The sequence below is a fragment of the Trypanosoma cruzi genome, genomic scaffold, assembly GCF_000209065.1.
Source record: "Trypanosoma cruzi strain CL Brener 1047053517057 genomic scaffold, whole genome shotgun sequence".
In the NCBI taxonomy this organism is placed as follows: Eukaryota; Euglenozoa; class Kinetoplastea; order Trypanosomatida; family Trypanosomatidae; genus Trypanosoma; species Trypanosoma cruzi.
Window position 1 is genome coordinate 93,453 of NW_001849518.1, and position 25,470 is coordinate 118,922.

Here is a 25,470-nt window from a genome sequence, read left to right on the forward strand (position 1 = left end):
TGCGATCAGTCGTCGAGGTATTCAAGCAGACCCTCCTCGCCCTCGCGCTCCGACTTGGGCTTCATGAGGGCAATCTGCTCCACCTCGCCCTGCAGGATGAGGAAGCGGTTGTGCTCCAGGTCCACCCCCTCCGCAATGAGTTTCTCAACCACTTCCCGTTGCGTTGTTTTTACCCCGTCAATGAAGTACTGCGAGGAACCGCTCTTGTATACCTCACGCTTGATGGAGAGGAGGCTTTCGGGTACCTCTTGACGGTATTCCGGATCCCCTTCATTTTCTGGTGTCTCTGCAAGGCGCACAAAGTGCACCGTCACGGAGGCATACGCCTGATTGGGGTGGGCGGCAGAGCTGTGAATGAGTTCCGAGAGCTTCTCCAAGCGGATCTTCTTGGCGTTCCTGCCAAAAACAAACAACATGGCATCAATCACATTTGATTTGCCTGAACCATTTGGACCAATAACAGCCGTAAAGGTTTTGTGAAAAGGCCCAATGCGATGTTTACCGGCGTAGGACTTGAAGTTCTCCACCTCAATGTCGCGTATCACCATTCGAGTACCCGCCGTCAGCTCCGACGCGGGCACCGCGCCTCTGCCTGCAACCCTCATAACTGTCAAAAATGCACACGGAAAAGTAGAGCTAATTTCATCCGTGAAGATAGTAGAAAGAAAAAGAACAACAACAACAAAGAAAACACGCAATTTGCACAAACCAGCTGCCCCACGCATCATCCACTTCCATTTCTTTGGGAACAACTGTCACAATACCCACAAAACAAATAAAACTGCGGTAATTTCACCTTAAGCAACATCAATGCTTTATGAGCTCCAAGAAGCCTGTAATACTGAGGTGTTTTTGTGTATGTGCGTGTGCCATGTCAGTCTCCCGAGGGCAAGTCCGCCGTTGGTGCAATGAATGTTTGTGCTCCACAACGGTGCAACCCGCGGTTATCGTGCACTGCGCATAGGCACCTCTCGCACCTCCCCGTTAAGCGCACTGGGGTGCCGTCACGCGCGGCATGTTCACGGGAACACTGTCCACTTAACAAGAAACACGGTAAACGCCAAGCGGGGATGGCAACAAGGAAAAAAGGCCTCCAGCGTGAAGGAAAAACAAAGTAGGGGAAAAGGAAGGGCTGCAGAGGGAAGGGAGCACGTGAGCCCCGTGCTTCTGTGGTGGGGAGCCGGGTGCACGAAGGGTGCAATTCACCGCCACATTCACAAAAATACTTCAACGGAACGCACCATGACGTCGTCAGTCGCCTTGGGCCTTGACGTTGTCGGTGCTGCAATTGCGGGCCCGATTGAGATTGCCGCCTGCCATGACGACATCTCTAAAGACGTCTCCTTTAAAAAACACCTCTTTTTTTCCCCTTTTTATTTTCTCGTCACACACTCTCCCTAATATATAAGTATGATTTTATTGGATTAATGCATAAAAGAATGACAAAACGGAAAATAATTAATAATTAATAATAAAAACAACAACAACAACAACAACAAAAACAACAAAAATAGCGAGTGGAAGCATAAATCCTAAAGTACATGACACATTTCTCTCAAACAAGAGTCGAGGGATAAAAAATGAACCCCTTCTTCCATACTTCTCTTCCACAGTGTTTCCGACACCAAAGCGGCTAAATAAATGTATATAAAACTGATGCGGACCTCGCCTTTCATTGTTTCTCTCTTTACACTGTTTCGCTTTTAATTCTCACCGCTCCTCTTTTGCTTCGCGTCTGTCACAAAAACCAAACAAATAAAGTGGCAGTAGGAGGAGAATGCAATCACCCAAAATACACACACACACACACACACACACACACACCAGTCACAAAAAACAACAACAACAAAAGGTGCACATTATTGTTTTCCCCCCTCCCCTAATGCTCTGCTACTGCTATTACTGCTGCTGTTCCTGAATATACTCCCACCGCTGCACCATAATCTTCTGCACCGCGAGAAGAGCGTTTTTGGCGACCTCTGGGTTAGGGTGTGACATCAGGGCCATGACACGACTCTTTACACCCTCCATGCGTGGAAGTAGCAACAGCGACTTTCCGGTCGGGTGGTGGCGGACAACCTCTCCAAGATCGTAGCAGGCCACGGCGAGGGTAAGATCCTGGTGTGTTGTCATGATGGTATTTCCAAGTGCCACCAATACCTCGTAGTCGTTGTTCTCAAACTGCATGACGTTTTCCTTCCAGAACTTATTGCTGGTGTGCACCGGTGTCCACTCCATCTCTCCGCTAAGCACTTCACCACGATACTCTGAAAAGCTTGTGAGTTTTTCCATGCTATGCTCAAGCACATTTTTTAGCTCATTGATGACTACGCTGATATCCTCGTCCCCAAATTTGCGGCGGGAGAGTTGTGCAAGTGTCTTTAGCATGCCCACACCAACCATTTCCGCAATAAAGTTGGGTCCTTTACCGGCGTTGGCGCGACCAAGCTCATAGATGTCGCTGTTTACCCAATCCGTCGTAGAAGGGTTCGATATGAGGGTGATATATTGCCGCTCCGCCTCCACCATGTTCCAAAGGACCATCAACGCCACCCGGACACATTTCTCCTTCAGCATGCGATGCAAGACACGATGAACATGTGGAATCATCTTATGCTTCTGCAACTCCACAACACCCCGATACTCGTACGAGAGTAACCATGACACCAGTAATGTCTCATAAATGAGTTGAACGATACTTGCCGAGTCATTTGCAACGATATCAAAGAGAAGTCGTGGTAGAAACTGCACTATCTGCTCCTCGAAAAACCATCTACGAAGTGCCTTCGTGCGCGCCACAATAGAACAGCCCTGCACCGCAAAGGCCACAGCGGACACCTGTAATGTCTCCGCCGAGAGCACATCAGTGACATGTGCAAAAAATCGCCGCAAAGACTCCTCATTTTTCTCAATCGGACCGTATCTTAGCGAGGTTGCAGCAAGGAACAAGGCGGGGTCTGTAATGCCATACTCCTCACGATGAATCATCACGAGGTAAAGGAAGGACTTGGCTGGATTATCTCCAAACAATTCCTCGGCGGAGGGCGCACCAAGTTGCTCCCCCAGCGCGCCACAGTACAACACAAGATCCGCAAAGAAGCGCAGTAAAAAGCCAAGAATTTTACTCGAATGAATCCCTTGCGTTGTTTTAAAGAGTGCCACCGCCACCGCCTGGTGTTTTCCGTCAAGAAGCGAGTGAAGCAAATCGCTGGTGGGCGGGCAGCTAAAAAGATGCTCCATCAGCCGCACCGTCGACTCATCCGCGACACGCATCTCACGCATTTGACGAATTGCGTCAGTGGCTTCGGGTGTGAGACAAGACATGCTGCGGATTTTGATTCGGCTATCAATTTGATGCCGCTCCTTCCCCTGCCGGTGGTATGTATGTATATATATAATATAATATGTGTATTCCTCCTCGTTATTCTTTGTTGGTGTGGTTGATCCCCTTTTTTAATTGCCGTCACGAATGTTCGTCCTTCTGCAATGACGCGTGGCGCAGTCAGAAGACAATTCAACACACCCTCGGAAATCCGAGAGCCGCCAAAAAAAAAAAAGAAAAAAAAAAAAGAAAAAAAAAGGGAAAGACAAAAAACCCACAAACAAACAAATAGCCGGAGTAAATCCGCAGTCAAAACGAAATAAAGCACCGCCCGTTCCATTCCCTTCTCAATGTGTGATTCAAAAGCAATTTTTTTTTGTACCAGACACGCATGCACACTAAGAGGACAAAATATCAAAAGAAACAGGCCTGCAGAAAAAAATACACGCAAAAAAAAAAAAAAAAAAAAAGAAATTCAAGGAAGAAGACAAGAGGTAAGCGCCGGCAGAAAAATGTAACAGGGGAGTACAAGCGCGTACGGTTAATTAGGCCGGTGAAGATCTAGTATCTAAACCCATTTCGGGGGTAATAATATATCCATTTCCTCCCTCCACACCTAAACTGCACATCACACAGAAAGTGAGTGGCAAAGAGAAAAAGAAATTCTCAAAATTGTAACAAACAAAAAAAAAAAGCACTTTGAGAGATGTAAAATTATTTTCCTGTTCTTCTTTTATTTAGAGCAGCTTTGAGTGCCTTTTGGTTTTCCTCACGTAGGTGCCGTAGCTGCTGCAGTACCTCCGCCTTCTTCTTCACGCTGCTAGCATTTGAAGGCGGTACAATTGCTGGATCGACATGCGTTGCGTTGATAAGAGGTGTCACGTTTGTCGGCTTTTGCCTCCCTACACAATTTGTAACAGATGGCGGTTGGTTCGTCTGCTCACTCACTACCGTGCAAATATCGCTTCGCATAAACATTTCAGCACTCCACTCACGCTTTTCCTCCAAAACAGTGATACCGGCGGTATTCGGGGTGTTGCTATTAGGTACACCATCCGTCCCCACCGCCTTTGAAGAGTTACCAATGCCCTTTGAACAGGGGGTCACTGTAAATCCTCCACCGAGGCGTTTCTTTGCAAGTTGCTTGACGGAATTCTCCCCACCCTTGACACTGATCACAGCACGTTTTGAAGTAGACGCCGTGGAAACCACTGTCCGCAACTCAAGCGGAGCATCGTCATCATTCCATTTCTTAACCGTCTCCAGTTCTATGGGCGGCGAAGCAGACGGCGCCGTATTCACAGCAGCCGTGGCCTCATTGTTTTTATGGTCATTTGTGTTGGCTGGCATCGTGACGACGCTGGAAGTAGCGGTAGGCGTGGGCGTGGATACGGGAGTGATTTGATTGGTAGAGGTGGTAGCATAAGTAGAAGCGGTAGTATCACCACCACCCCCGCAATTTCCAGCGACGGACGAGGCGGTCACGGCAGCCTTTGTTAACATCCGACTTCTCTTTTCTTGGTAAATTGGGATCAAAAGCTTCGGTTTGTTTGTTAATGACGATAATGAGGAGTTAAGTCTCAGGGAATTTACACGGCTCCGCCCACTCAGCCCCGGTTTTGTGCCGGGAAGGGCATCCTTTGCCGGCGCCCCGCCACGTTCCTGTCCAGTCGTTTGAGACGGCTCTCCTATTGACGCCACGTTTACAGCATCCTCTCGCTCTGCCACCGCATCCAGCAATTTATGCGGTTTCTGCACACGCGATTCATGGAAATTCGTCCGCTGTGGCGTCCTGTACCGGAATAAAAATTCAGAATGACGCAGCCCCACCGCCGCACTACGGGAACGAAAAAACCTCGTACCATTGTTTGCCACATTCCGACGTTGTGGGGTAGCACGTGCAGATCGAGGATTTGTTTCTTTAATACACGTCTGCACACGCGCCTTCACTGCCACTTTCTCAGGGGAACTCAGTGCCTCTTCAACGGCAGGCTGCGTTTCTATCAATGTGTCTGTGACGTGCGCATGTGGAAGTTGCATGTAGTCGCAGTACAATTCAAGCTTCGCACCACAAACGCCATTAGGAGCCTCTTCTCCCACAAACACGTCCCAGTCCTCCTGCGTGAGAAGAGAAATGCAGTCACCGTCGCTATCTTGGTAGCGCAACCGCAGTTTTCTCCCGGCTGAGTTTGACGCCCCGCCGCCCTCTTGTCGGCTACAGAGTTCAGAGACTTTCTTGTAGATCTCATCAAAGGTGGCGTTTTCTGGGTTTGCTATCAACACCACGCGCAATTGTGCGTCAAAGTGCACCTTCAACTTGAGCGCCTCAACAGAGCGAAGAACTGCCTCACCATCCTGTATCAACTGCCCATTCAGTCCCAACTCATTCGCACGTTTTAGCGCGGTACGTAACTCAGCTACCCGGGCGCCCTTAAATTTCGGGAACGGACCCTTTGCCGCTGCAACCCGCATCGAATGATTGTTCAAGGAAATGTTGCTAGCGTCATCAAACGTGCTCCCTGTCGTATTCAACTGACAATCTTCCCCGCCTTTTAAAACGCGCTCCAAATTAATACGAGCAAGATCCTGCGCCGTGTTGGCGACGAGACTCTGACATGCAGCTTGATACGCCACTGTCGTCTTGGCTGACCATATTTGCGAGGGCACATGTGCCACAGTTATGGACGCCGCGTCCATACGTCTTGAAATGAGTTCAGCGGGTGGAATCTCCTTGCTGCTTTTCATCTCCTCAAGAAGTGCGCTGCAGCGTGCCACAATCTCTTTCGTCGCGGCCGCGTCCCCTGCGATGCCAAGCTGAAGAATAATCTCATTCGCATGATTTATTGTGCGAAAAAGAGACACGGTCTCTCCTACTTGAGCTGCCAACCGCAACGCCGCCTCCACGTTCTCTACCTGCTGGAGGCGGATGATAAGCCGCTTGCCTTCCTTCAATAGCTCGCGATCAGCCACCGATCTTACCCGACCAGCCGCTACAAGTTCCTCAACCGCACAGACGCATTCCGTAAGCTTCCCTACTTGTGGCTTTGCAACTGCCGCGCGAAGTGCCTCCACGTGATGCCGTGTTTTTTTAAGGGATTCTGCCAAATGTGAGAAAGGCTCATCCAATTCCTTCCGAAGCAGGTCCGAGAGGGTCTCGCCAGGAAGAAGGATGTCGCCAATCAAATCCACTTGACTGAAGGTCTCCTGGTGCCCTCTTGCGATCGCAGAGAGAACGTCCGAGGTCTCCGCTTGCTCGTGTGCCTGGGCAACAATACGACGCCATGCCTCCATTGCAGGAAACCACCTTTTCCCCATCCAAGTGAAAAACGGGCTGTGCAGACGCGTCACGCCCCCTTTTTTTTGATACTCCGTTTGATGCTCACTAAACAATTTTTGTGCTAAAGCCAGATCGCGCCCAACGACGGCGCGGCGCAGAAGAAGTATCTGGTGCGCCGTTTGTGACACGCCGTGAACCATGCGACGACATTCCTCTATAGTTGGCTGGTTGCCAAGAAAAAACTCCTTTACGTCCGAGAGTTCATGGGTGGTGTAACGCAACACCATGGCATCGAGTGCGATGTTGACGTCCCCTGCAGTTGTATTCACTTTTCTCTCAATGTCGTCCAATTCATCCTTTTGAAAAAGAGACATATACTCCAGTTTAGCTAGACAGCCAAGTAGACTGTTTGCGCTGTCATGAAGACCTATGGCAAGCGAGTATTGCGGTGCCCCATCGTGCTGCTCGGCATTCACAAGACGGCGGGAAGTCACAACCGAAGTCGATATTACCCGAACAGATTCGGACGGTATTGGGACACGACTGCGCTGTGCAAGCGATGTTGTTACAGTCTCCACGTACATAAGAATACATTCCAGTTCTACCAATGCATTGGCAGTACAATTTTGCGAATTTTCAGGGTATACGGGGTCTCTCCGTTTCGCACGGTATCCCAACACAGGTGCTTCCCGCATCCCCTCGACGGCATGACGTCCAGTAGCCGTCTCATGCACGTTCCCTTCCTCTGGACGATTGATCCACGCGGACAACGGCGTTGGGTAGGGCGGTGGTCTACTGAAGTGTCTACAGGCCTCCGTTGCCGGGGACACGCACTCATCCCATTTCGCCGCTGCACCCTCCTTCGCACTCATGTCTCGCCCCCCCGCTTTCTCCACAACGCCGCACAAAAATCCGTTGATAATAATAATAATAATAATAATAAAAGCAAATCAAAAGAGATGACAATCCGTTGGCTTGTAAATAATTACTGAACCAACAGGAAAAAAAAAAGAAAAAGAAAGGAAACGAACAATAACGCGTGTGTTGTCTTTGTAATTGTGAGCGGCAAAAGAGGGAGCGAGAGAGTTGTCTCAAACAACTTCTGCGGATGCCTCTATACCCCTTCTAAACCTTCCTTCCCCCTCTCTTTCCCTATGTCCTGCTGATTTTTATTATTATTCCTTCCGAATATTCTCTAGAAAATAAAAACAAGTAAAAAAAAAAAAGAGGAGATAAAAGAATGAGGCAAAGCCACACACACACACACAAACAAACAAGAGGCTCTGCGGCAACTAAAAAAGAGAGAATGCGAGCGGAGTTCAATTAAAGGCAAAAAAAAAGGAAAGAGAATTCAACCTGGATTTCTAAACATCATTGCGGCAGCGCGCTATCCAAGGCATCTCTCATTTATTCCACCACATTTCACGGGGGTTGGTGGACGCACAAACAATAATAATAGTAATGATGCTGTCAAACAACCCAAACACCATTGCCCTCCCCACCCCCCTCCAAAAAGACAAAGAAAGAATAACGGAAATACATATATCCATGTATATATCGTAATTTCATGGCAGGGACAAATGCAGCAACAACAAAATAGAAAGCAAAAAGCTACAATTCTTCATATCCGTTCCTCTCCTTAACAACATCTTCCGTGACTAAGAGCACACCACCTGCCATTTTGCCTGACGCCGAACTGTCTGTGGCTGTCATAGCCGTTGTTGTTGTTGTCGCTGCGGCATTGAACTGGGCGGATGCAATGTCGTCTTCGGTCAGTCGAAAGGGCACAAGCACACGACCCAGAAAAACCTTTTCATGCGGCCGACCACGCCACAGCTCTAGTCGGGCCTCCCAGTCCGTAATAACAAGGCGGTGAAGTGGCTTTGTGATAGCACCATGAAAAACAATTCCAGGCACCACGGGGTTGCGGATCGGGCACGAGACCACCATCGCCTCCCGTCGCCGAGGTGCATGGGACGCTCTGCCGTCATCTTCTTTCTGAGGTGTCGCAGCCTCCTGCTGGGTACTGTTGCCCTCCTCCTCCTTTACTTCCCACGAGCACTCTGACCCCTCAATGAAATGACAGCACATGCTGTAGCCGTTTTGATCAAACCCTTTATACTCCACTATGCTGTCATTGAAGGCGCGAAGACGCAGGGAAAAACGGTACGCCTCACTTCCAAATGCCTCATCACTCCCAGCTAAAGCTGCTCCTCCTACACGGTGACGCCTTTTATCCCCTTCCGTTTGGAACGACACGCGTAAAGTGACACTACACGTGGGAGACGCTGCTCGAGCCGTGTCGTCGTCGTCGCGAACACACTGCGTCATGGCCTTCGCATTAATGACGCGAAACGGGCCAAGCCTACAGTTCTCTCCAGAGTCCATGTTTGCCGGAGAGAAACGCGGAAGTGACTCAAATGGGCGCATGCAGCGAAATGGTGCTACGCCCTTCAATATGTCGGAGGCCGACGCGGCATCGACACAAAGTGACATCATCAGCACGAGCCACAACACACGTTTTGCCATGGGCAACGGAGGGGGCACGACGCCACCATGGACCCAATGTGTTACCGCCATGCCAGCAGCCCTTCCACACAAAATCGATGCTCCTGCATGCACCAACGGAATGGAAGGGAAAAAGAAGGAAAAACAAGAAGCTCGGCAAAAGAAAAGAAAAACACACACACACCAAAAAACAACAAAAATAACAACAACAACAAAAAAAGTGAAGGAAAAATTGACGACTTCTATTTGTATAAGAAAGAAAAAAAAAAAAAAAAACACGCACCAGAATTTACCAAAGCTTGAGTGGGAAACGTAGTAAAGGACAAAGAAAGAGAAAGAAAAAAGTTAAAAGCAAAAAAAAAAAAAAGTCACTTCAGATCGCCCACACAAAAAGTCATACCTCCACCGTTGCACAGGAAGTAACATAAATAATAATAATAATAATAATAATAAAACAGACAAATGAACACACAAACTCATCGTGCTTGCCTCTTCTTGTTGCCCAACAAGAAGTAGGGTGGAATAATCTTCCGGGCAGCTCGCCGGATCCTGAAATTATCTATGGAAACCAAACAAGTTAAGAAAAAAGGTTAGTTAGTTAATTGCTTCAATATTTTCTTTTCATTCAATATATATAGAATTCTGTGGACCACTAGCATGGCCCTTTGTCCTTAGTTAGGATTTAAATATTATTACTTACGAACTGGCAGACTTTGGGGTCCTCCAACCACAAGACCCCGCCGCTCCCCTTCGCAAGTTCCGCCCCTTCGCTAAGTCCTCAGGTGTAAAAACACGACCGCGTGATATGCCGTCTGCGGGGTTTTCTGCTGACCGTACGTATGCAAAGGATGCCTGTATTCCGCAATGGTCCAAAAACTCATATATCCGTTGCAGCTCCCACGTCATGGCGTGTGGTTTTGAGCTGCCTTTATTCGCCGCTCCTTGCAGCGAAGTACTGTCCACCCAAAAGTCCATGGTGGATGGCAAGATGGCGGAAAAGGCCGATAAGGCTAAGCGTACCGCGTGCCTCGGCCTGCATGATAAGAAAAGGCTTCCTCTCCCATTTCCCTCCGGCAATTTTAACGTCGCCTGAGTCTGGAATGAAGACGGCTCCCCATCCATGGAGCGATGCATCCGTGATGATGGCGGCCGACGCCTTTTCGGTGGACTCGATGATTCGCTTACGGTTATATCCTCGATGATGTGTCGCAATCTCTCGCCCAAACCAACCGCTGCCGGCGGAATTTTCGTCGGGGATGTCTCCAGCACAATCCCCCGGTCAAGTGCGGATAATCGTCGTCGCACTGCCTTGATAAAAAGGTAGACACATAAACACGTGCCCCAAAAATGGCAGCCGCATACAAAAAGCGTGACGCCACAACCTCCATTTCCGCGATGATTAAAGAATTGACCGCCGACATGGCGCACAGACCGGAAAAACTTGTCACTCAGGGATAACGTCCGGTGAGTGTGATCAAACTGCACCCCCAGGAAGGTGTACTGCGTGACGCCCGATTCGCGGTCCTCCCTATCGTGGCGTGGCGGCCGACCGCATTACGAAGTACTTGGGCCTCCCACCATGTCACATCGCTTTTCGACCCTGTAATGCGTATATTACCGATCCAAACGTCGACACGCACCAATGGAGGTGCAGCCCAGAGGGGGCGAACCACCGTCGTCACCCCCGCAATTGCCAAAGTAACAATCTGGAGAAATTTGTGAGCTGGCCTTGTATCCCATTGGGAGCCGCGTCAGCTCCACCAGCGTGCCGTCCTCCACGCGGCATCGAAAGAGATGCCGAGTCTCCCGCGGTAAAGGGGCTTGAAAAAAGGATGCCTTTAAGTCCAGGCAGGAAGCGGCCTCAGCTATCACAGGCGGCAAACAATGAAAACGTGTAGAAGAAGAACATGAGCCTCGTAAGGGTCGTCTCTGTTCCTGTCGCGTGACCACGCGATCCATCGTCGTCGTAAACCGGTGGTTTTCTCCACCATCACCAAAAGGGTATTATCTATCCGCCTGTTCTTGCAGAAAAAGCGTCCTCGATTATTCCCGCTTCCCTCAGCAATCGCGCGTCAGCGACTGGAATCCTCCGTGAGCCTTCGCGCGCTTTACCGGAGGAGGGCAGAGGGAAAGGGGACCGCCCGACGAGTCCCCATACTTGCATGAGTCTCTCCAAGGTAGCCGGGTGCAACCGGCTCTGGATCCACTCCAGATTCAACACGGGCACGTTGACTTGCTGTAACGGGATAGCGTGTTCATCTTGTGGAGTGGCCGGACGCGTCCTTTTCGCGCGTCTCGTTATTGTAGCAGCATGATGACAAAAAGCATGAAAAACGCTTCTCTCCCTTCAACCAGAGTTCATGCCCTTCGCAGTTCCCCCTTCACATCAATGCGACCAGCGACGACACCTGGGTCAGCATTGTGGTGTAGTTCCACAAATATCAAACTATGCTCTGGGGAAGGTCGAACGGGTCAACGTGCATCGCCAACTGCAAGATCACGTGTGGGTCAAAATTGCATGTTTCCACGATTTGAGCTGCGTGCCTCAACGCACCCTGTTTTGTGGAGTGCGCCGTGGCATTCCAAGGAACCAGAGATCGCTCCACGTGAGCAGTCGTAAGATTCGTAAGCCTTCGTTTTCTCGAAGTGTCCTGCATAACGTTATAGTGTCGAACGCGTCCTGCCCTCGTATCCTGACGAACCGCGAGGCGCGGCGGGGATCCGCCCTCGCCGTCCTTGACGCCACTGACCAATCCAAAATTATGGTCCCGTCCGGCTCCAGCGTGAAATTATTGGGAGTTAAGGCCGCAATCTCGGAACGACAACTCGCCGTTATCCACGCAGGTCGAAAAACAACACGTTGCTTCCAGTCAGTCCGGCTGCGGATATATCCATCCACCCATTCATTTTTCAAGGGGTGCGCCTGCTTCCTCTCCGATCGCGCCGCAATCCTTTGTATCCCCAGGATCACCATGTCCAGCGGGGTTCGATCCATTTGCAACACGGACCGCAGCATCCTTGCGTGCCGCACTCTGGACTATGGCGCCGCATCTAATATTGCCGCCAAAAGGGCCGCGCAGCCCTCCTCGTTGATCGGCTGTTCGTGCTTGCGGCATAAGGTTGTGAATTGCTCCGCTAGAGGCCTTCTCTGCTACCACGCTGACGGCGCACACATTTCTCGAGCCACCTCGTTCGCTCTCCTCATATGGGTGGCCAAAAGCAAGGATGTCTGTGCTTCGTCGTACCACGGTCGAGCGTCTTTGGCGGATAAGCTCCATTGCCCTTCCCGACGATTGCGTCGGGCGATTTGAAATATCTGATGAAGCGTCGGCGGTGCGGTGCGACGCCTGTGGGGATTGGTGGGAGGTGGTGGAATGGGTGTGGCTGCCGTTGTCCGCCTTCATAAGCGGCGGGCAGCCCCCCCTTTGCCGTTTTTTGACGGGCGTCTGTACTGCGAGTAAATTCTTCTAGGTGCACTTCGAACGTTGCATGTAGATGTGTCGTGCCCGTAAATGCGACAAGGTTGACATCGCACCGGTCGTTGCGTCCCTCGCCGTTACACGAGAGGCTGGGTTGCCCTCGCATAATGTCAGCCTCATAAACGGCGGTGTAAGGACGGGCGCGCAGTTTGGAGAGCGGGATGCCGGGGTCGGATGCCATCATGAGCTGCATCCGGAATTTCTGCAGTAAGATCCCGTCCAAATCCATGAAACAGTCGGTGAGGTCCCGCCCCGCTTCCAGCGCACCTATCCACGCAACTAAACAGTCGAAGGAAAGTTGGACCTGGTCCTCCGTCTGTCGCCAATAATTGTATGCACTCCGGAGGTCGACGACGACTCCGGAAACGCCCTCATTCCATACACGCCGGGCCCAAGTGGTGACGTCAAACGCGCAGAAACTCAGTTGCTCTTCTTCTTGACCAGAATGGGCGTCCCAGTGGGATGTGCAGGAAGGCAAAGGCATCAAGAAACGGAAATGTGGTCAAAACAAAATTGCCCTGAGAGGTCTGGGGGATGATAACCTGCCGTCGCTCTCCCGCCGGAGTTCGTTGGGCCGTGCGTGACGACGCGCCCCCAACCACCAAGCGACGCGCCTGATCTGGTTGTGTTGTAACGCCATCTTCGGCCATATTCTGACGCGCGACAGGTCTATCTGTAGGACGTCTCCGAGTCGTAGGGGCTTCTTCCCGGCCTGCCGTCTCCGCATCCCGCGCGGATTGCTGCGCCTCTCTAGCGCCAGCGCGTGCCTCTCGTTCCTGGAGTTGGGCGCGGTTAGCCTCCAATTGCTGTTCGCGTCAGGCGACGGCGTATTCTCGTTCTGCAAGAAGGCCGCCAGCGACCGCAATGTGAGATTCGCGCGCCGATAGGTTTTTATGCGCCTCCTCAACCTCCGAGTTAAGCTGAGCGTTTCGATTCTGCACGTCCGCGACGGCGTTAGCGTAATCAAAATTCAGGCGCTCCCTTTCAGCAGTGATGAGCCATTGTTGGTGCCCCAACTCCCGGGCTGCCCCCATAGCGGGCAGGAGCGCTTGTGTCTCGAAATTAGGGATCTGAGGCGCCCGGAGATTCGCAATATGTCCAATAAGAGTAGAATCCTGTCATGCTTTAGAGATAAGTCCATGGAACAAGCATAAGCCTGTCGATGATGCGGCCACAGTTAACGTCTCGTCCGACATCTGGTTACCATTAATGAACGTCATCTGCACCTGGGTCTCGCCACATTGGCACACCATTTCCCAGAGACGGGAGCCAATATTACACCACTCGGAGGGTGTGCAGGGAAACAAAGCCATTTCCTTAAACTTACCTGGCTGTGTTTCTGTAAAAAATAAAAACAAATATTATCTGGCCTCTATCGGCTCCCTGCCCCTACAAAGTCGCGTTCCTCCCAAAAGATTCATACGGCAGAAAGTATCATAAAGAAAAGCATTCATTTATCAGGATATAAACATACATTAATTAAGTTAGCCAGCTCTCCCGCGATCATTCTTTTCACAAGCTCCTATAAACAGTAAAAAAGTTCCGCAAGAAGACGCTGGAGCGACAGCACCCACGCACGGGTTCATAATCACGTGCCCTGACCCGCCAAGAGCAGAAAAACAAAAGAAATAGAAAAGGGAAAAATAAAATACAACAAACAACACGGAGGAAGGATTTTTGTTTTTTGTTTTTTTTGTAGTTGAGAAGGGAATCAAACAATTTGTTCAGCGGTTCACAAACATAAAGCCTTGCACCGCTCTCCTGTTATTGTCAGGGAACTAATATGACTTACGCATCAAAAAAGATCTTCGGATGGCTCTGACCTCAACATGCTTTCATTGTTAAACGAACGCCTTCTTTTGAGCTCAACCTCCGTGAGGTACACCCGCATTGCCGGCTCCGTCACACACTTTGATTCTCGATCCGAAAGAAAACGGATGGCATTCGCCATGCTTCCTTCCTGCAAGTTCATCCTTTTCTCAAAGGGCACCAACACATCTTTATGAAGGCAGCTAAATACAAATTCCCGAGTTTTCTCTGCCGGTCGGAGAAATTGCGCCTCGACAACCTTCTGCAGTTCCCGCAACTCGGGAAACCACGGTGAGGTGGAATACATGTGCAATGAAAGGCCTTCCGGTCGGATGTGTCGTCGTGCGTATAAAGCCGTAGAGTTGATGCTGCTTTTACTGCAAAAAGGACGCAACGCAAGTAGACTGCGATTTGTCACTCCGCCACCGCTGCGACTGCCTCCAAACGCATTGTCTACGTTGCACTCTACACCCTGCTGTTCCTCCGCAACGATCATGGCGGCTGTCCTGAGATTTGCATGCGCCACGGAGCTCAGTTCCGCTCTAAACTGCACATGACGAAGGTGACGGTAGTATGTAAGGTAGACAAACAGGGAATTCAGAAACGCACAGCTGGGCAACACAAAGAGTATGTAAAGTTGCTGCCGCACCCAGTGATTCGGGGGGCTATCGGGAAACATGCCACCGGCTGGATTTGGTCCAAGCGACTCGCCGGGATGTTCATCGGGGTTGTATATGTACAGCGGAGGCACCACCGTCACCAAGAGCAGGACGGTGAACACTATGGTGTGAGCAATCATAAACCACGGAAACATTTTGAAAGAAAATATAATATACCTGCAGCATGAATCCCAAGGCCCATAAAGAAATATATAAAAAAAAAAGAAAAAAGAATACACGCATCATCGCTAAACATATACACGCATTCAAATAAAAAAAAAAAAAATAATAATAATAACAGCACTAGGAAAAACTTATGAGGGACTTTTGTTTGTTTTGATTCCCTGCGCCTTCTTTATTCCCAAATACCCCCACCCTTCACTACACCGGCAACATCACCTCATCATCAAATGTGGGGTAGTGGACACCGTCGCAGCTGGAGGATCGAAGCGTTGGAAGTGCAAGCCATAGCAGAAGTGCCACCTTCATCATCGTGCCGCCCTTTTTGGCCTGATTGAGCACCGGATCATCGTTCGTCTCTAAAAGTGTCAGTAAATTGCGCCAACGACCAAGATCATACGGGTTACGAAATGGCACCATACTGTTTCGTAACAGGCGCTCCTTGTTCCCCACAATAACTCGCTCAATTTGTGTCTCGTTTTTCAAGATGTGAAGCCCACTCCATACAATAAAAAAAATCATGCACGCAAATATTGTACCACACAAAGCAAACGTCAAGTAAAGGGGAAAACTACGAAGACGGTAGCCGCAAGGGCCATATATACTGCCCTTGGCTTCACCGTGCCACCATAGCCGCACGTACGCCATTAAAAGCAGAAAAAAAGCAATCCCTGTTGAAAAAAAAAGGTAAACAATAAGAAGAAAAAAGTAACGGTGATTTTCGGCATCGACGCAATTATTAATCCAAGGACAGTGGTGGTCCATCTTCGCTACACATCGGTTACACACCCTGCAATGATGCTCTCGTGGAGCCTTGTAACGTCGGCACGAATTGCAGTAACGTGAGGGTTCATCCAACAATCGATGCCGTTTTTGTGGCGAAAGTAAATTTCCTTCAATCGCCAGTCGCATCGTCTCCTCCGCATCTACGCAAGGACTATTAAACGACGCAGCTGCCACGTAGTTGAATAGCGTGGTAAACGACAATACACTACAAGTAATCCACAATAAGAAGAAATACGGGGTTCCCGGTGTTGCCAAAAGCGGCAGGGCGATGCGGGAGATTGTCACCGTACATCCAACTATCAGCGAGATTCCAAAGAAGAGGGTGACAATACCACCCAACTGCAGTCCTATGTAAATAAACGAGCCACGAGAACTAAAGAACTTCACAATTGGCGGAATCAACGACCCCATATACTTCAAGAAAGAATAATCTTCCGGGCAGCTGGCCGGATCCTGAAATTATCTATGGAACCAAACAAGTTAAGAAAAAAGGTTCGTTAGTTAATTGTTTGAACGTTTTTTCATCCAATATATATGGAATTCTATTGACCATTTGCATGGTATTTTGTCCTCAGCTAGGATTTGAATTTATTACTTACGAAGTGGCAGACTTTGGGGTCCTCCAACCACAAGACCCCGCCGCGTGGTGGGAATAAACAGGAGGTGGGTGGGATGGCAAAATAAAAACAAATATTATCTGGCCTCTATCGGCTCCCTGCCCCTACAAATTCGTATTCTTCCCAAAAGATTCATACGGTAGAGAGTATCATAAAGAATGCCTTCATTTATCAGGATATAAACATACATTAATTAAGTTGGCCAGCTCTCCCACGATCATTCTTTTCACAAGCTCCTAAAAAAAAGAAAAAAAAAAAAGGTGCAAAAGCAACACCACAAGAAGAAAATGACAGGGGAGAAAAAAACGGACCTTAATATTAAATACAATGCACACACACACACACACATAACGGCGTTCAACCCACCCTCTTCATTTTTCTTTTCTCTCGCTCATTTATTATTATTATTTTTCCTTTGCCAAAAGGTGTGCCAAAACCCCCCATACCGCCAGGGAAATGGTGCTCATTGATCGTCCTGTCCGTGGCTGTTCATGTGTCTTCCCTCAGCCCTCTGTGCGCTCCGACTACGTGAGAGGCGCTGCGAAGGCGCACGCTTAGGCGGATCCCTTGACTTGTGCTTAGCTCTCAAACGCCGGATGTACTCTCGCATGCGTGAATACTTCTCGCAACCTAGGTGGAAGAGGTACTCGTAGGGATAGATACCACCAGAGTGACCATCTGAAAAAACGATACGGAGGGCATAATTGCCAACAGGAATAACATCTGTAATGGTGATGCCACGACGTCCATAAATAAGGACGTCAGAGCCAATGACATCTGTGCTCGGAGAATACGCCCGCAGAAATTCCGCAAGAAAGCGCGTGCGGTGTTCTTCAAGAGGTCTCCTCTGACTTAAACCACTGCTTACCGTTCTTGCAGGTGATTCCATGGCGTGGTGCAGAGCCGCATCATTACCATCATCATCCCCATCTGCGGCGGCACCCTTCACTGTATGTGCCATTGTTTCTTTTTGGTTTTCCACAGCACGGAGTGCGGCCGAGGGCCAGACAAGCTCGATGTAAAGTTTTTCTTTTGATACGATAACCTGCAAGGGTACGAGATGCGCCCGCAGACTCCGCTGCAACGTGAGCCGTTCCGCAAGATTCTCCTGCATGGAGACCCGCCGCGGGTATGGGCGACGTGGCTCCGTGATGCATTGCTCGCTGAGTGGCATGAAATGCGTGTCCGCCAATGACGACACATGCGACGTCACCGTAGAGCTGAAGCGGCTAATAATAGACGTGAAGCGTCGCTGCTGCTCAAGCAACGGTCTCATCATTGACGGTTGCAAGCAGAAAGTAGACGACATCCGTCCACGAAACGTATGACTGATAAAAAACAATTCCGTAAGCCGCGTATACATTTAAAATTATTTTCTGTTTTTATTGCAGCTCCTTCCCTCCACCGTTACTTCGGTAAATGCACTACACGTGTGTGTATTGACAGACACATCACACCCTTGAGGAGGGGACAATACAGCATCAAGAAACACATCGCATCGGCGTATATAATGGAATGTCAACAACATACATATATACGCAAGATAGAAAAAGAAAAAAAAAAAAGAGCTACCCCTGTATGTACGTATAAAAATATATATGCCTTACTCAACCTTCCATTTCGACGCTGTCCACCAGTCATGGTTTCTCCCACCATCAACGGCATTTTTCTCTCTCCCTCTCTTTTCTTTTTCAGCGGGGATCCTCCTCCTCTTCCCAATTCAATCATGCACCCACCCATACAACGTAAGGACAAACAGACTGCATCAAAGTACACAACATCATTTGCCCCACAGTTTCCATGTGCGCTCCTTTAGTCCAGGCACACGCTTCGGATAACGCACCGCATCCTCCTCCGAGGTGCCCCACAATCGCCTCCGCCGCAAGATGTAGTCGTACCAGCGATCGCCCATCCACCGCGGGAGCATGTAGTATAGGCAGCAAAAGAGTGTACGCAGCAACCATCGATCCAGCTTCATCCCAATACGGCATACCGCCTCGTATTTCACAGATACAACAATGTCCACATCCTCCTCCACAACATCAAAACCGCCCGCGAGCCCTCTTGGGGTTGTTACACTGGACGAGGCAAGAGGAAAAGAAAAAATGTTCGTTTGAAAGAAATTCTTCAGGCCTCTTTTCTCTTCACTGCTGTTCATGCCGCCTGTTCCTCCCTGTTGACGTCGCGGTTTTTGTCCTTGTCTTACGCGACTTAAAAAGGAGGCCGTTTTTGATGGCACCTTCTCAATCAGCACGACACCGTCCGCATCATTTAAAAGATGTGGGAAGTTGCGGCGCACCTCACGCCACTCAACGGAGTCAAAACTGCAAAACAACATTTTGTTCGCCTCCAGTTTCACCGGATCAATGCCCTGCATGATACGAATGAAACTAAAGTACGAGAAATTGCGTTCCAACACGTGCCGCACACGTGCCTGACACATAAGACAGTGCCCATCGAATACCACAAGATTCCGTGGGAGTTTGCGCAAAATATTTTGATACGACCGCCCGCGGTAAAGTTGTGACATGAACACGTCGACTCCACGCCGAACAACAACAACAACAACAACAACAAAAGAGCGGCGGAAAGGGAGGCACAACACCCAAGCCACGCAGATACAACACAGTACTACCCTCATTTCACAAGAAACCAAGAAGCAAAAAACAACAACAACATCAAAGGTATAACAGAGGTCATCATTCACCATCAAAGGCAGCAACAATAAACCACGTCAATCGTTACAATAAGATATCATCAACCATAAAAAAAAAAAAAAACATATGATTATTAAAGACGTACACTTGCAATACCAATTCGCTCGCAATCCTTCTCACCTTCTTCGGTTCAATTGGCGTCATGCCCCCTTTTGCTCCGTCACGGTGAAAGCGTTCCCCTCTCCACAAACACACACATACAAAAATAATAATAATAATAATACACACAAAAACACAGAACCTCTCGTTAAGAAAAGTACTTTTGTTCCCCTTGTCCCACCACCGCTGGCACCACCATTAACCACAGAAACCACCTATGCACAACAAGCCATTCTCCCCTCTTTACCCATTAGAACTTCCCTCCCTTCACAAAACGCTTAAAATCATTTTCTGGGCCACTGGGCAAATCCTGAGTTTCTCAATGATAAAAAAACAAACAAGATAGGAATAAGAAAAGAGATAAATGAAATAAGAATGAATTCACAATATCCCCCAAGCTTAACACCAAGTAAGTATATATGTATATATATCATGCATGTATGTACATATATATAGTTAATTGGTGCTACACTTTGGGGTTCTCCAGCCAAAAGACCCCGCCGCGTGGTGAGGATCAAAAGGGGGTGGGAAAAAAGGTAAAAAATAAAAATAAAAATAAAAATTTGCCTGGCCGCCATCGGTTCCCTACTCCTCCCCCCTAAAGTCGTTTTATTCCCAACAATTCATACGGTAGAAAAGTGTCATAAAGAAATGTATTCGTTCTATCAGGATATATATATATATATATATATATACATTAATTAAGTTAGCCAGTACTCCAGTAATTATTCTCTTCACAAGCTCCTAGTAATAATAAAAACAACAACAACAAAAACAATATCAAAAATATGCAGTTGAATGAGGCCCTGTCCTCCTACTTTCCCCCCCAAAAAAAGGCGAGGACAATGAGAGGTTGCAGTTTTGGTTTAATGCACAACGCCATACCCCCAAAACTTCGGAAGGGAGTTCGCCCCTCACTCATATACCAGAACGCAAACCTATGCATCCAAATGGAATAGTTGAAGATAAGTAGAGTCGCTGTGAACTCTCCCTCCGCGTAAAGGGCAGTGGTGGTAAATGAAGAGAGGGAGGAAAACAAAGCCGCTCTCGCTGCCTTGCAATGCGGTGCCGTTGGAGATAAATCCCAATTAATATATAAAAAAAAGAAGAGGTTCAAAATGCATTGCCATCCGACCAAATGCTCCCCCCCCCCCCCTCCTTCTTCTTCTGAGCGTACGTCCCCTCCAAAGCGTCCAATAAAAACAAACAAACAAACAAAAAAAAAAAAAAAAAAGGAAAATGCTCTCAACGTCTTGATTCTTTTTCATTATTATTTTTTTCTCCTCCCATTTCGTTGGTAAATTTGATACCTCCCCCAGGTGCACAAACCGGCGGATAGGAAGGATAGACAAAACCCAAGAAGAGTAATAAAATTAATAATAATAATAATAATAATAATAATAATAATAAAAGCAGCTTCAAATTATAAGTCCCTCCATACTTTTTATCGCCCTTCTCTTTTCCTTTATTCCCGTTTTATGCATGCGTCTTGGGCTCGTAAAGTTATGTTTCATCACATGTTGTATTCTTTCTTGTTTCGTTCGTAGTGCTCCTCCAATTCCTTTTGCGCCTGATGCATCTCTGGTGTCATTTCCTTGTACACATCGTCATGCATCGAAGATACCGGCCACTTGGGCAATTTCTCCTGCCTGTGCAGCTCCGCAAGCGTTTCTTGCCGCACTTTCTGACTCAAACTCCGCGACTGCTCGGGAGTCCATAGCAACTTTCTTTCCAAATACTTTTCAAACCGGGCAACTGGTAAAAAGAGATTTGAAAACACTTCCACTTCGTCCCGTGAACGGTACCATGTACTGTCGTCAGAGGAAGAGTGATGGGAGCTACGATATAGCAGGGCTTCCACGAGAACAGGCTGATTCGTCGTGCGAATAAGTTCACGTGCCTTGCGTACCGTTTGAAATACCGCCAAAATGTCATTTCCATCCACACGGGCGCAGGGAATGCCGTAACCGATGCCCCGAGCAAAAACACCATCGCCAGCGTACTGTGAAGACGACGGTGTAGAGATGGCGTAGCCGTTGTTACGTATCAAAAAAAGTGTGTTGGATTTCATCGTTGCGGCCATGTTAACCCCAGCGTGAAAGTCCCCCTGGCTGGCAGAACCTTCGCCAACAAAAGCGGCACAAATACGTTTCTTGTTGGGATCCGTCTCACGTTCGTTTTCAAGACGACAAACATATCCAGCACCAGCAGCATGTGGAATTTGAGTAGCCACTGGAGAGCTGATCATATGAACATTGAGCGCGCGTGAACCATAGTGGATAGGCATTTGTCGACCTTTAAGTTCATTCTCAATGGTGCCCATACATTGCGCTACCATATCCTTCACCGTGTATCCGCGGTACGTAAGAGCAGCCGCCTCCCTATACTGCAAAAATAGTTCGTCACGCATATCCAATGCCGCGGCGGTGCCCACCGCAGAGGCTTCCTCACCCATACTTGTCATATAAAATGAAATACGCCCCTGACGCTGTGCCTCCATCAAAATAAGGTCAATACTCTGCTGACGCAACATTGCTTCCATCATTTTAATCAGCGTCTCTTTGGGTACCTCTGGTTCCTGCTTCGGGTTTACTACTCTCCCATCGAGGTCCAGCACATGGAACATTGGCGTGGATGGATACTTTCGCTGATGAAATGTGAGTTCGTCCACTGTCGGGGTGCCTCCAAAGTCCAGATTCCACACCGATTGCGCCTTCATAAGAGCTTCCTGCAGCGCGCGGCAAAGAGGCCGAGGGGTACGAAAGAGCCCACCGGAATGCATAACTGCGTGCGATGACTTGCGAAACATAGCCCTTGAATTTTAATTTCAACCCTCTCACCGAGAAGTAGAGCCTCTTATTCTAAAAAAAGGAGCAACAAGAAACCAAAAAAAAAAAAAAAAAAAAAAAAAGAGAGAGAGAGAGGGAGAGAAAGAGAGTCAAGCGATACGTCTATAAAAAAAGTATTCCAATGGAGGTTCACGCAGTCCACAACGGTAGCAGCAGATGAAGGGGGTCTTCAACCCCCCAACCTTTGTTGTTGTTGTTGGCTCTCGTCGTCGCTGTTGCCGCCACTGCTACCATCGCGGCTCAGATAGGATGACTAAAAAATAAATTGCATCAGTACGTTCTATACATCAAAAAATGAAACAAACAAACAAAAAGCAAAAAAAAGTGGCGAGGTAAATTCGTTGTGGCTGACTCATTCGTACCGCTTGATACCACTCACTCTTTGCTTTGGAGAACCTCCCCCTTGTTATTTTTCCTTTTTTCTTTTTTTTGTTTGTTTGTTTGTGAGTGTGGGATTGTGTGTTTGCATGTTGACTCTACGCCTCCGTTAGATCATCGTCGTAGTAGAGGTGTAACGCCGGGATGTAGAAATCCGCGTTCAATCCTAGAGACTCAAACTCCTCAGACTCATCGACAATGCCATTTTCATCCAGCGTCTTCGTCATGTCAAGGTCGCGCCCATCCGGGTCATGACGACGCCAGGTGTAGCTCAGTGCGTGTGCATTATATTTGAGGAATCTGGTATTGACAATCTCAAACAAAGTCTCCTCGGCGCACACCTCAAGTGTGTGTTCTGCACCATTAAGAGTGTTGATGATACGTATCTTGCGTGTCTTGCGGGTGAGGTTGCCAATGACGTATTGCTCGTCTTTCCACCACGGCACCTCGTAGCTAAGGTCAATGTTGCTATCCGGAAGAACGGTGGGTATGTGGGCAAAACGACCAAACGGTTGAGCGTACGTACGAAATCCTGTCTCGGGGTCGATGCATGTCTTCAGGTCCATCGTGTTCTTGTCATACCAGTGGGAGATGTCGGTGCCGGCGGCGCGAATGAGTGGCTGCACAAGGCTGGCAAAACGCGTGCCTTGGTACCGCTGAATAAGCGGAGTAATGTCTAGAACTTTGCCGTTGGCGGAGATGAATGCGTCATCCTCAAAGCAGTGGGCACGGACCTCCTTTGGAGTGTAGTAGCGCGGCATTGCTCTGCGGGGATCACACACAAACACACTCTCCCTTCGTTCACTTTCAAAAGCCCTCCTTTTTTTTTCCTTTTATTTATAAAAGTTTTTCCTCTCAAAAGAAGGTCTCTGCGTGTGGGAGCGTCCCTTCGCGGCAAAGAAGTCCTTTCCGCCCAAAAGAAAGCAGCAAAATCACGCCACCACAGCCACTCCCCCCAGTCTTTGTTCCCCTCGTATTCTTTTTTTTCTGTCTTTGGTTCAGTGATGATGGTGACAACACGTCGGAGGTACTCCCGTTGGCGTGTTCGCTGGATGCCACGCAAGACGGCTATGCGTCCCCGCCACCGTTGCCGCGGAACCTTCTCCCTCCTAACTTCCCCCCCTCCCCTTGCAGTCGGAGAACTCCAAAATGGATGATGCACGCACGCAAAAGGAGAAAAAAAAAAAAATATTTAATTTCCTTCCCCTTTTTGACCCTTCGTGTTTCCGTACGAGTGTGTGTGTGTATGGTAAACATCCATGAGCACGAGGAGAAAAACAAACCGGAAAAATAATAATAATAATAATTAAAAATAATATATACATATATATAAAGGGATGTAAATAGACATTCAAAGAGATAACACCACAACTCTCCTTCCCTCTTTCATTGCTTTACTGCACCAAACTGCAATATATATATAAAGAAAAATGGATTTATTTATTTATTTTGGATATATATGTATGTATATAATATTACCAAAAGAAAAATAATAATAATAATAAAAGACAACAGAACTTAGCAACAATTATTTTTTATTTTTTGTAATTTTTCTCCAACACATTTATTGTGTATCCACAAGGTTGAGTGTTTAAAAAAACTCTTTTATTTATTTATTTTTTTTTCACTCCTTCACACATCGTCGCATCGCCTCCTTCAAGAAGTTAAAAGGATAGAGGCAGCCCAGCCACCGTCATTAATTACTGCTGTGGTTGCCTTTACTTCTCCCTCATGCCCTTTTAAAAGTCTGGCGTCGTAGCTATAAAACACTCGCTTTTCTTCATCATTCACACATCGACGCAGACGCAGTTGCAAACGGTCATCTGCTTCCACCTCCAACACGTCTCGTGGTTCAACGGCAAAGAAACACGGAAACCAACTAAACATCTCGGGAGTCCGTTCCTCAGGTGTGGTTGAAAGAGTCGTTGAAATATCAACATTCCCCACATTATCCGCACCACAATTTGATTTGGAAGCAAACAATACGGCTGTAAAGTACCCAATGAAGCCACTGCAACGACCAGCGGTGTTCATGCGAAAGGTGAGCAAAGCTTCCCGCTCCTTCTGGAAATCCTTACCTGTAAAGTGCTGAAAGGTCCAACAAGGCTGCGGTGTAGATAAGGAGACGCCACGACACAAATCCGTAACAAACATGGAGTGAAATATCGCTGCACGACGGTCATGGCACCATGGCAACAACACCGTGAGTCCCGAGACAGCTGTGTCTGCAAGAGACTCCTCCATCCGTCCTGAATACAATGGGGCAATCCAGGCAGTGTACTCTTGTGGAATGGAGACCATGTGTGAGTTCGGCGGAATTCCCATCGAGTTCTGGTAGCGTCGAAAATCCTCATAAAACCCGTCTATGCACTCTGGGCTAAGTTCATTGTCACCGAAGCTTCCCAGTAGTTCCGACACAACCAAGTCACACAAACCCCAAAGCTTCGGCAGAGGCCCTTCTATCGTCGCCGTCACTGCTCGTCCATCTGCGCACATGGTCTCTACCAAATGGCCGCAAGCACTTATATTATAACGCCATTGGGGATCTGAACGCAATCGAAGACAAATAAACTCCATCGCCTCAGGGTTCTTTTCCACCGCAAACAAATGAACACGAACACCAATGGAAGAAGCAGCGGCCAAACATTCTGCAATTAAGGGACCTCGGCCAGCACCCAAGAGAACCACGTACGCAACATCCATTTTGTCACCTTCTGTGTTCTTCAGATATTTACTGCACAGTCTCCCGTGTCCACGTTCGTCATGTGCTCTAACCATTCACGGAACGTA

General features: G+C 48.3%; 9 protein-coding genes, 1 non-coding gene and 2 pseudogenes across 10 annotated transcripts, besides 36 other annotated features; all 12 read right to left on the bottom strand.

The window, feature by feature from the left end:
• Tc00.1047053508781.10 lies at positions 1–728 on the bottom strand (annotated as a pseudogene; the record flags this gene model as incomplete).
• Positions 1–8,893: a sequence feature (heterozygous, Esmeraldo-like haplotype).
• Positions 877–945, bottom strand: Tc00.1047053508781.15. The gene has a single exon (XR_008255567.1). It is a non-coding gene; the product is annotated as an H/ACA snoRNA, TC6C1H3 (small nucleolar RNA).
• Positions 1,468–1,508: a microsatellite.
• Positions 1,795–1,824: a microsatellite.
• Positions 1,900–3,324, bottom strand: Tc00.1047053508781.20 (ATP synthase, putative; the record flags this gene model as incomplete). Its single annotated transcript, XM_806524.1, has 1 exon — positions 1,900–3,324. One exon carries the CDS (start codon positions 3,322–3,324, stop codon positions 1,900–1,902), a length of 1,425 nt encoding a protein of 474 aa, XP_811617.1.
• Positions 3,546–3,595: a microsatellite.
• Positions 3,772–3,796: a microsatellite.
• Positions 4,037–7,471, bottom strand: Tc00.1047053508781.30 (hypothetical protein, conserved; the record flags this gene model as incomplete). The annotated part of the gene is made up of 1 exon (XM_806525.1): positions 4,037–7,471. The coding sequence occupies one exon, from the start codon at positions 7,469–7,471 to the stop codon at positions 4,037–4,039; it is 3,435 nt and encodes a 1,144-aa protein (XP_811618.1).
• Positions 7,518–7,542: a microsatellite.
• On the bottom strand, positions 8,211–9,179 carry Tc00.1047053508781.40 (hypothetical protein, conserved; the record flags this gene model as incomplete). Its single annotated transcript, XM_806526.1, has 1 exon — positions 8,211–9,179. One exon carries the CDS (start codon positions 9,177–9,179, stop codon positions 8,211–8,213), a length of 969 nt encoding a protein of 322 aa, XP_811619.1.
• Positions 8,894–9,025: a sequence feature (haploid, non-Esmeraldo-like haplotype).
• Positions 9,026–10,079: a sequence feature (haploid, Esmeraldo-like haplotype).
• Positions 9,297–9,322: a microsatellite.
• Positions 9,425–9,474: a sequence feature (A-rich).
• Positions 9,535–9,560: a microsatellite.
• Positions 9,597–14,110: a mobile genetic element.
• Positions 9,629–9,851: a mobile genetic element.
• Positions 10,080–12,490: a sequence feature (areas not merged during assembly with more than two copies in the genome that could not be assigned to a particular haplotype).
• Positions 12,491–12,776: a sequence feature (heterozygous, non-Esmeraldo-like haplotype).
• Positions 12,777–14,111: a sequence feature (areas not merged during assembly with more than two copies in the genome that could not be assigned to a particular haplotype).
• Positions 13,932–14,110: a mobile genetic element.
• Positions 14,112–14,505: a sequence feature (haploid, non-Esmeraldo-like haplotype).
• Tc00.1047053508781.60 (hypothetical protein, conserved) lies at positions 14,382–15,209 on the bottom strand (the record flags this gene model as incomplete). The annotated part of the gene is made up of 1 exon (XM_806527.1): positions 14,382–15,209. One exon carries the CDS (start codon positions 15,207–15,209, stop codon positions 14,382–14,384), a length of 828 nt encoding a protein of 275 aa, XP_811620.1.
• Positions 14,506–25,470: a sequence feature (heterozygous, Esmeraldo-like haplotype).
• Positions 15,323–15,352: a sequence feature (AT_rich).
• Tc00.1047053508781.70 (hypothetical protein, conserved) lies at positions 15,436–16,431 on the bottom strand (the record flags this gene model as incomplete). The annotated part of the gene is made up of 1 exon (XM_806528.1): positions 15,436–16,431. The coding sequence occupies one exon, from the start codon at positions 16,429–16,431 to the stop codon at positions 15,436–15,438; it is 996 nt and encodes a 331-aa protein (XP_811621.1).
• Positions 16,446–16,875: a mobile genetic element.
• Positions 17,101–18,000, bottom strand: Tc00.1047053508781.80 (hypothetical protein, conserved; the record flags this gene model as incomplete). Its single annotated transcript, XM_806529.1, has 1 exon — positions 17,101–18,000. The coding sequence occupies one exon, from the start codon at positions 17,998–18,000 to the stop codon at positions 17,101–17,103; it is 900 nt and encodes a 299-aa protein (XP_811622.1).
• On the bottom strand, positions 18,418–19,167 carry Tc00.1047053508781.90 (hypothetical protein, conserved; the record flags this gene model as incomplete). Its single annotated transcript, XM_806530.1, has 1 exon — positions 18,418–19,167. One exon carries the CDS (start codon positions 19,165–19,167, stop codon positions 18,418–18,420), a length of 750 nt encoding a protein of 249 aa, XP_811623.1.
• Positions 19,189–19,214: a microsatellite.
• Positions 19,556–19,577: a sequence feature (AT_rich).
• Positions 19,868–19,908: a microsatellite.
• Positions 19,901–20,199: a mobile genetic element.
• Positions 19,993–20,016: a microsatellite.
• Positions 20,124–20,151: a microsatellite.
• Positions 20,203–20,242: a microsatellite.
• Positions 20,652–20,693: a microsatellite.
• Positions 20,819–20,863: a microsatellite.
• Positions 20,967–22,262, bottom strand: Tc00.1047053508781.110 (2-oxoisovalerate dehydrogenase alpha subunit, putative; the record flags this gene model as incomplete). Its single annotated transcript, XM_806531.1, has 1 exon — positions 20,967–22,262. The coding sequence occupies one exon, from the start codon at positions 22,260–22,262 to the stop codon at positions 20,967–20,969; it is 1,296 nt and encodes a 431-aa protein (XP_811624.1).
• Positions 22,340–22,364: a microsatellite.
• Positions 22,364–22,391: a microsatellite.
• Tc00.1047053508781.120 (hypothetical protein, conserved) lies at positions 22,779–23,441 on the bottom strand (the record flags this gene model as incomplete). Its single annotated transcript, XM_806532.1, has 1 exon — positions 22,779–23,441. One exon carries the CDS (start codon positions 23,439–23,441, stop codon positions 22,779–22,781), a length of 663 nt encoding a protein of 220 aa, XP_811625.1.
• Positions 23,857–23,879: a sequence feature (AT_rich).
• Positions 23,967–24,014: a sequence feature (AT_rich).
• Positions 24,092–24,187: a sequence feature (AT_rich).
• Positions 24,284–24,305: a sequence feature (AT_rich).
• Positions 24,337–25,470, bottom strand: Tc00.1047053508781.129 (annotated as a pseudogene).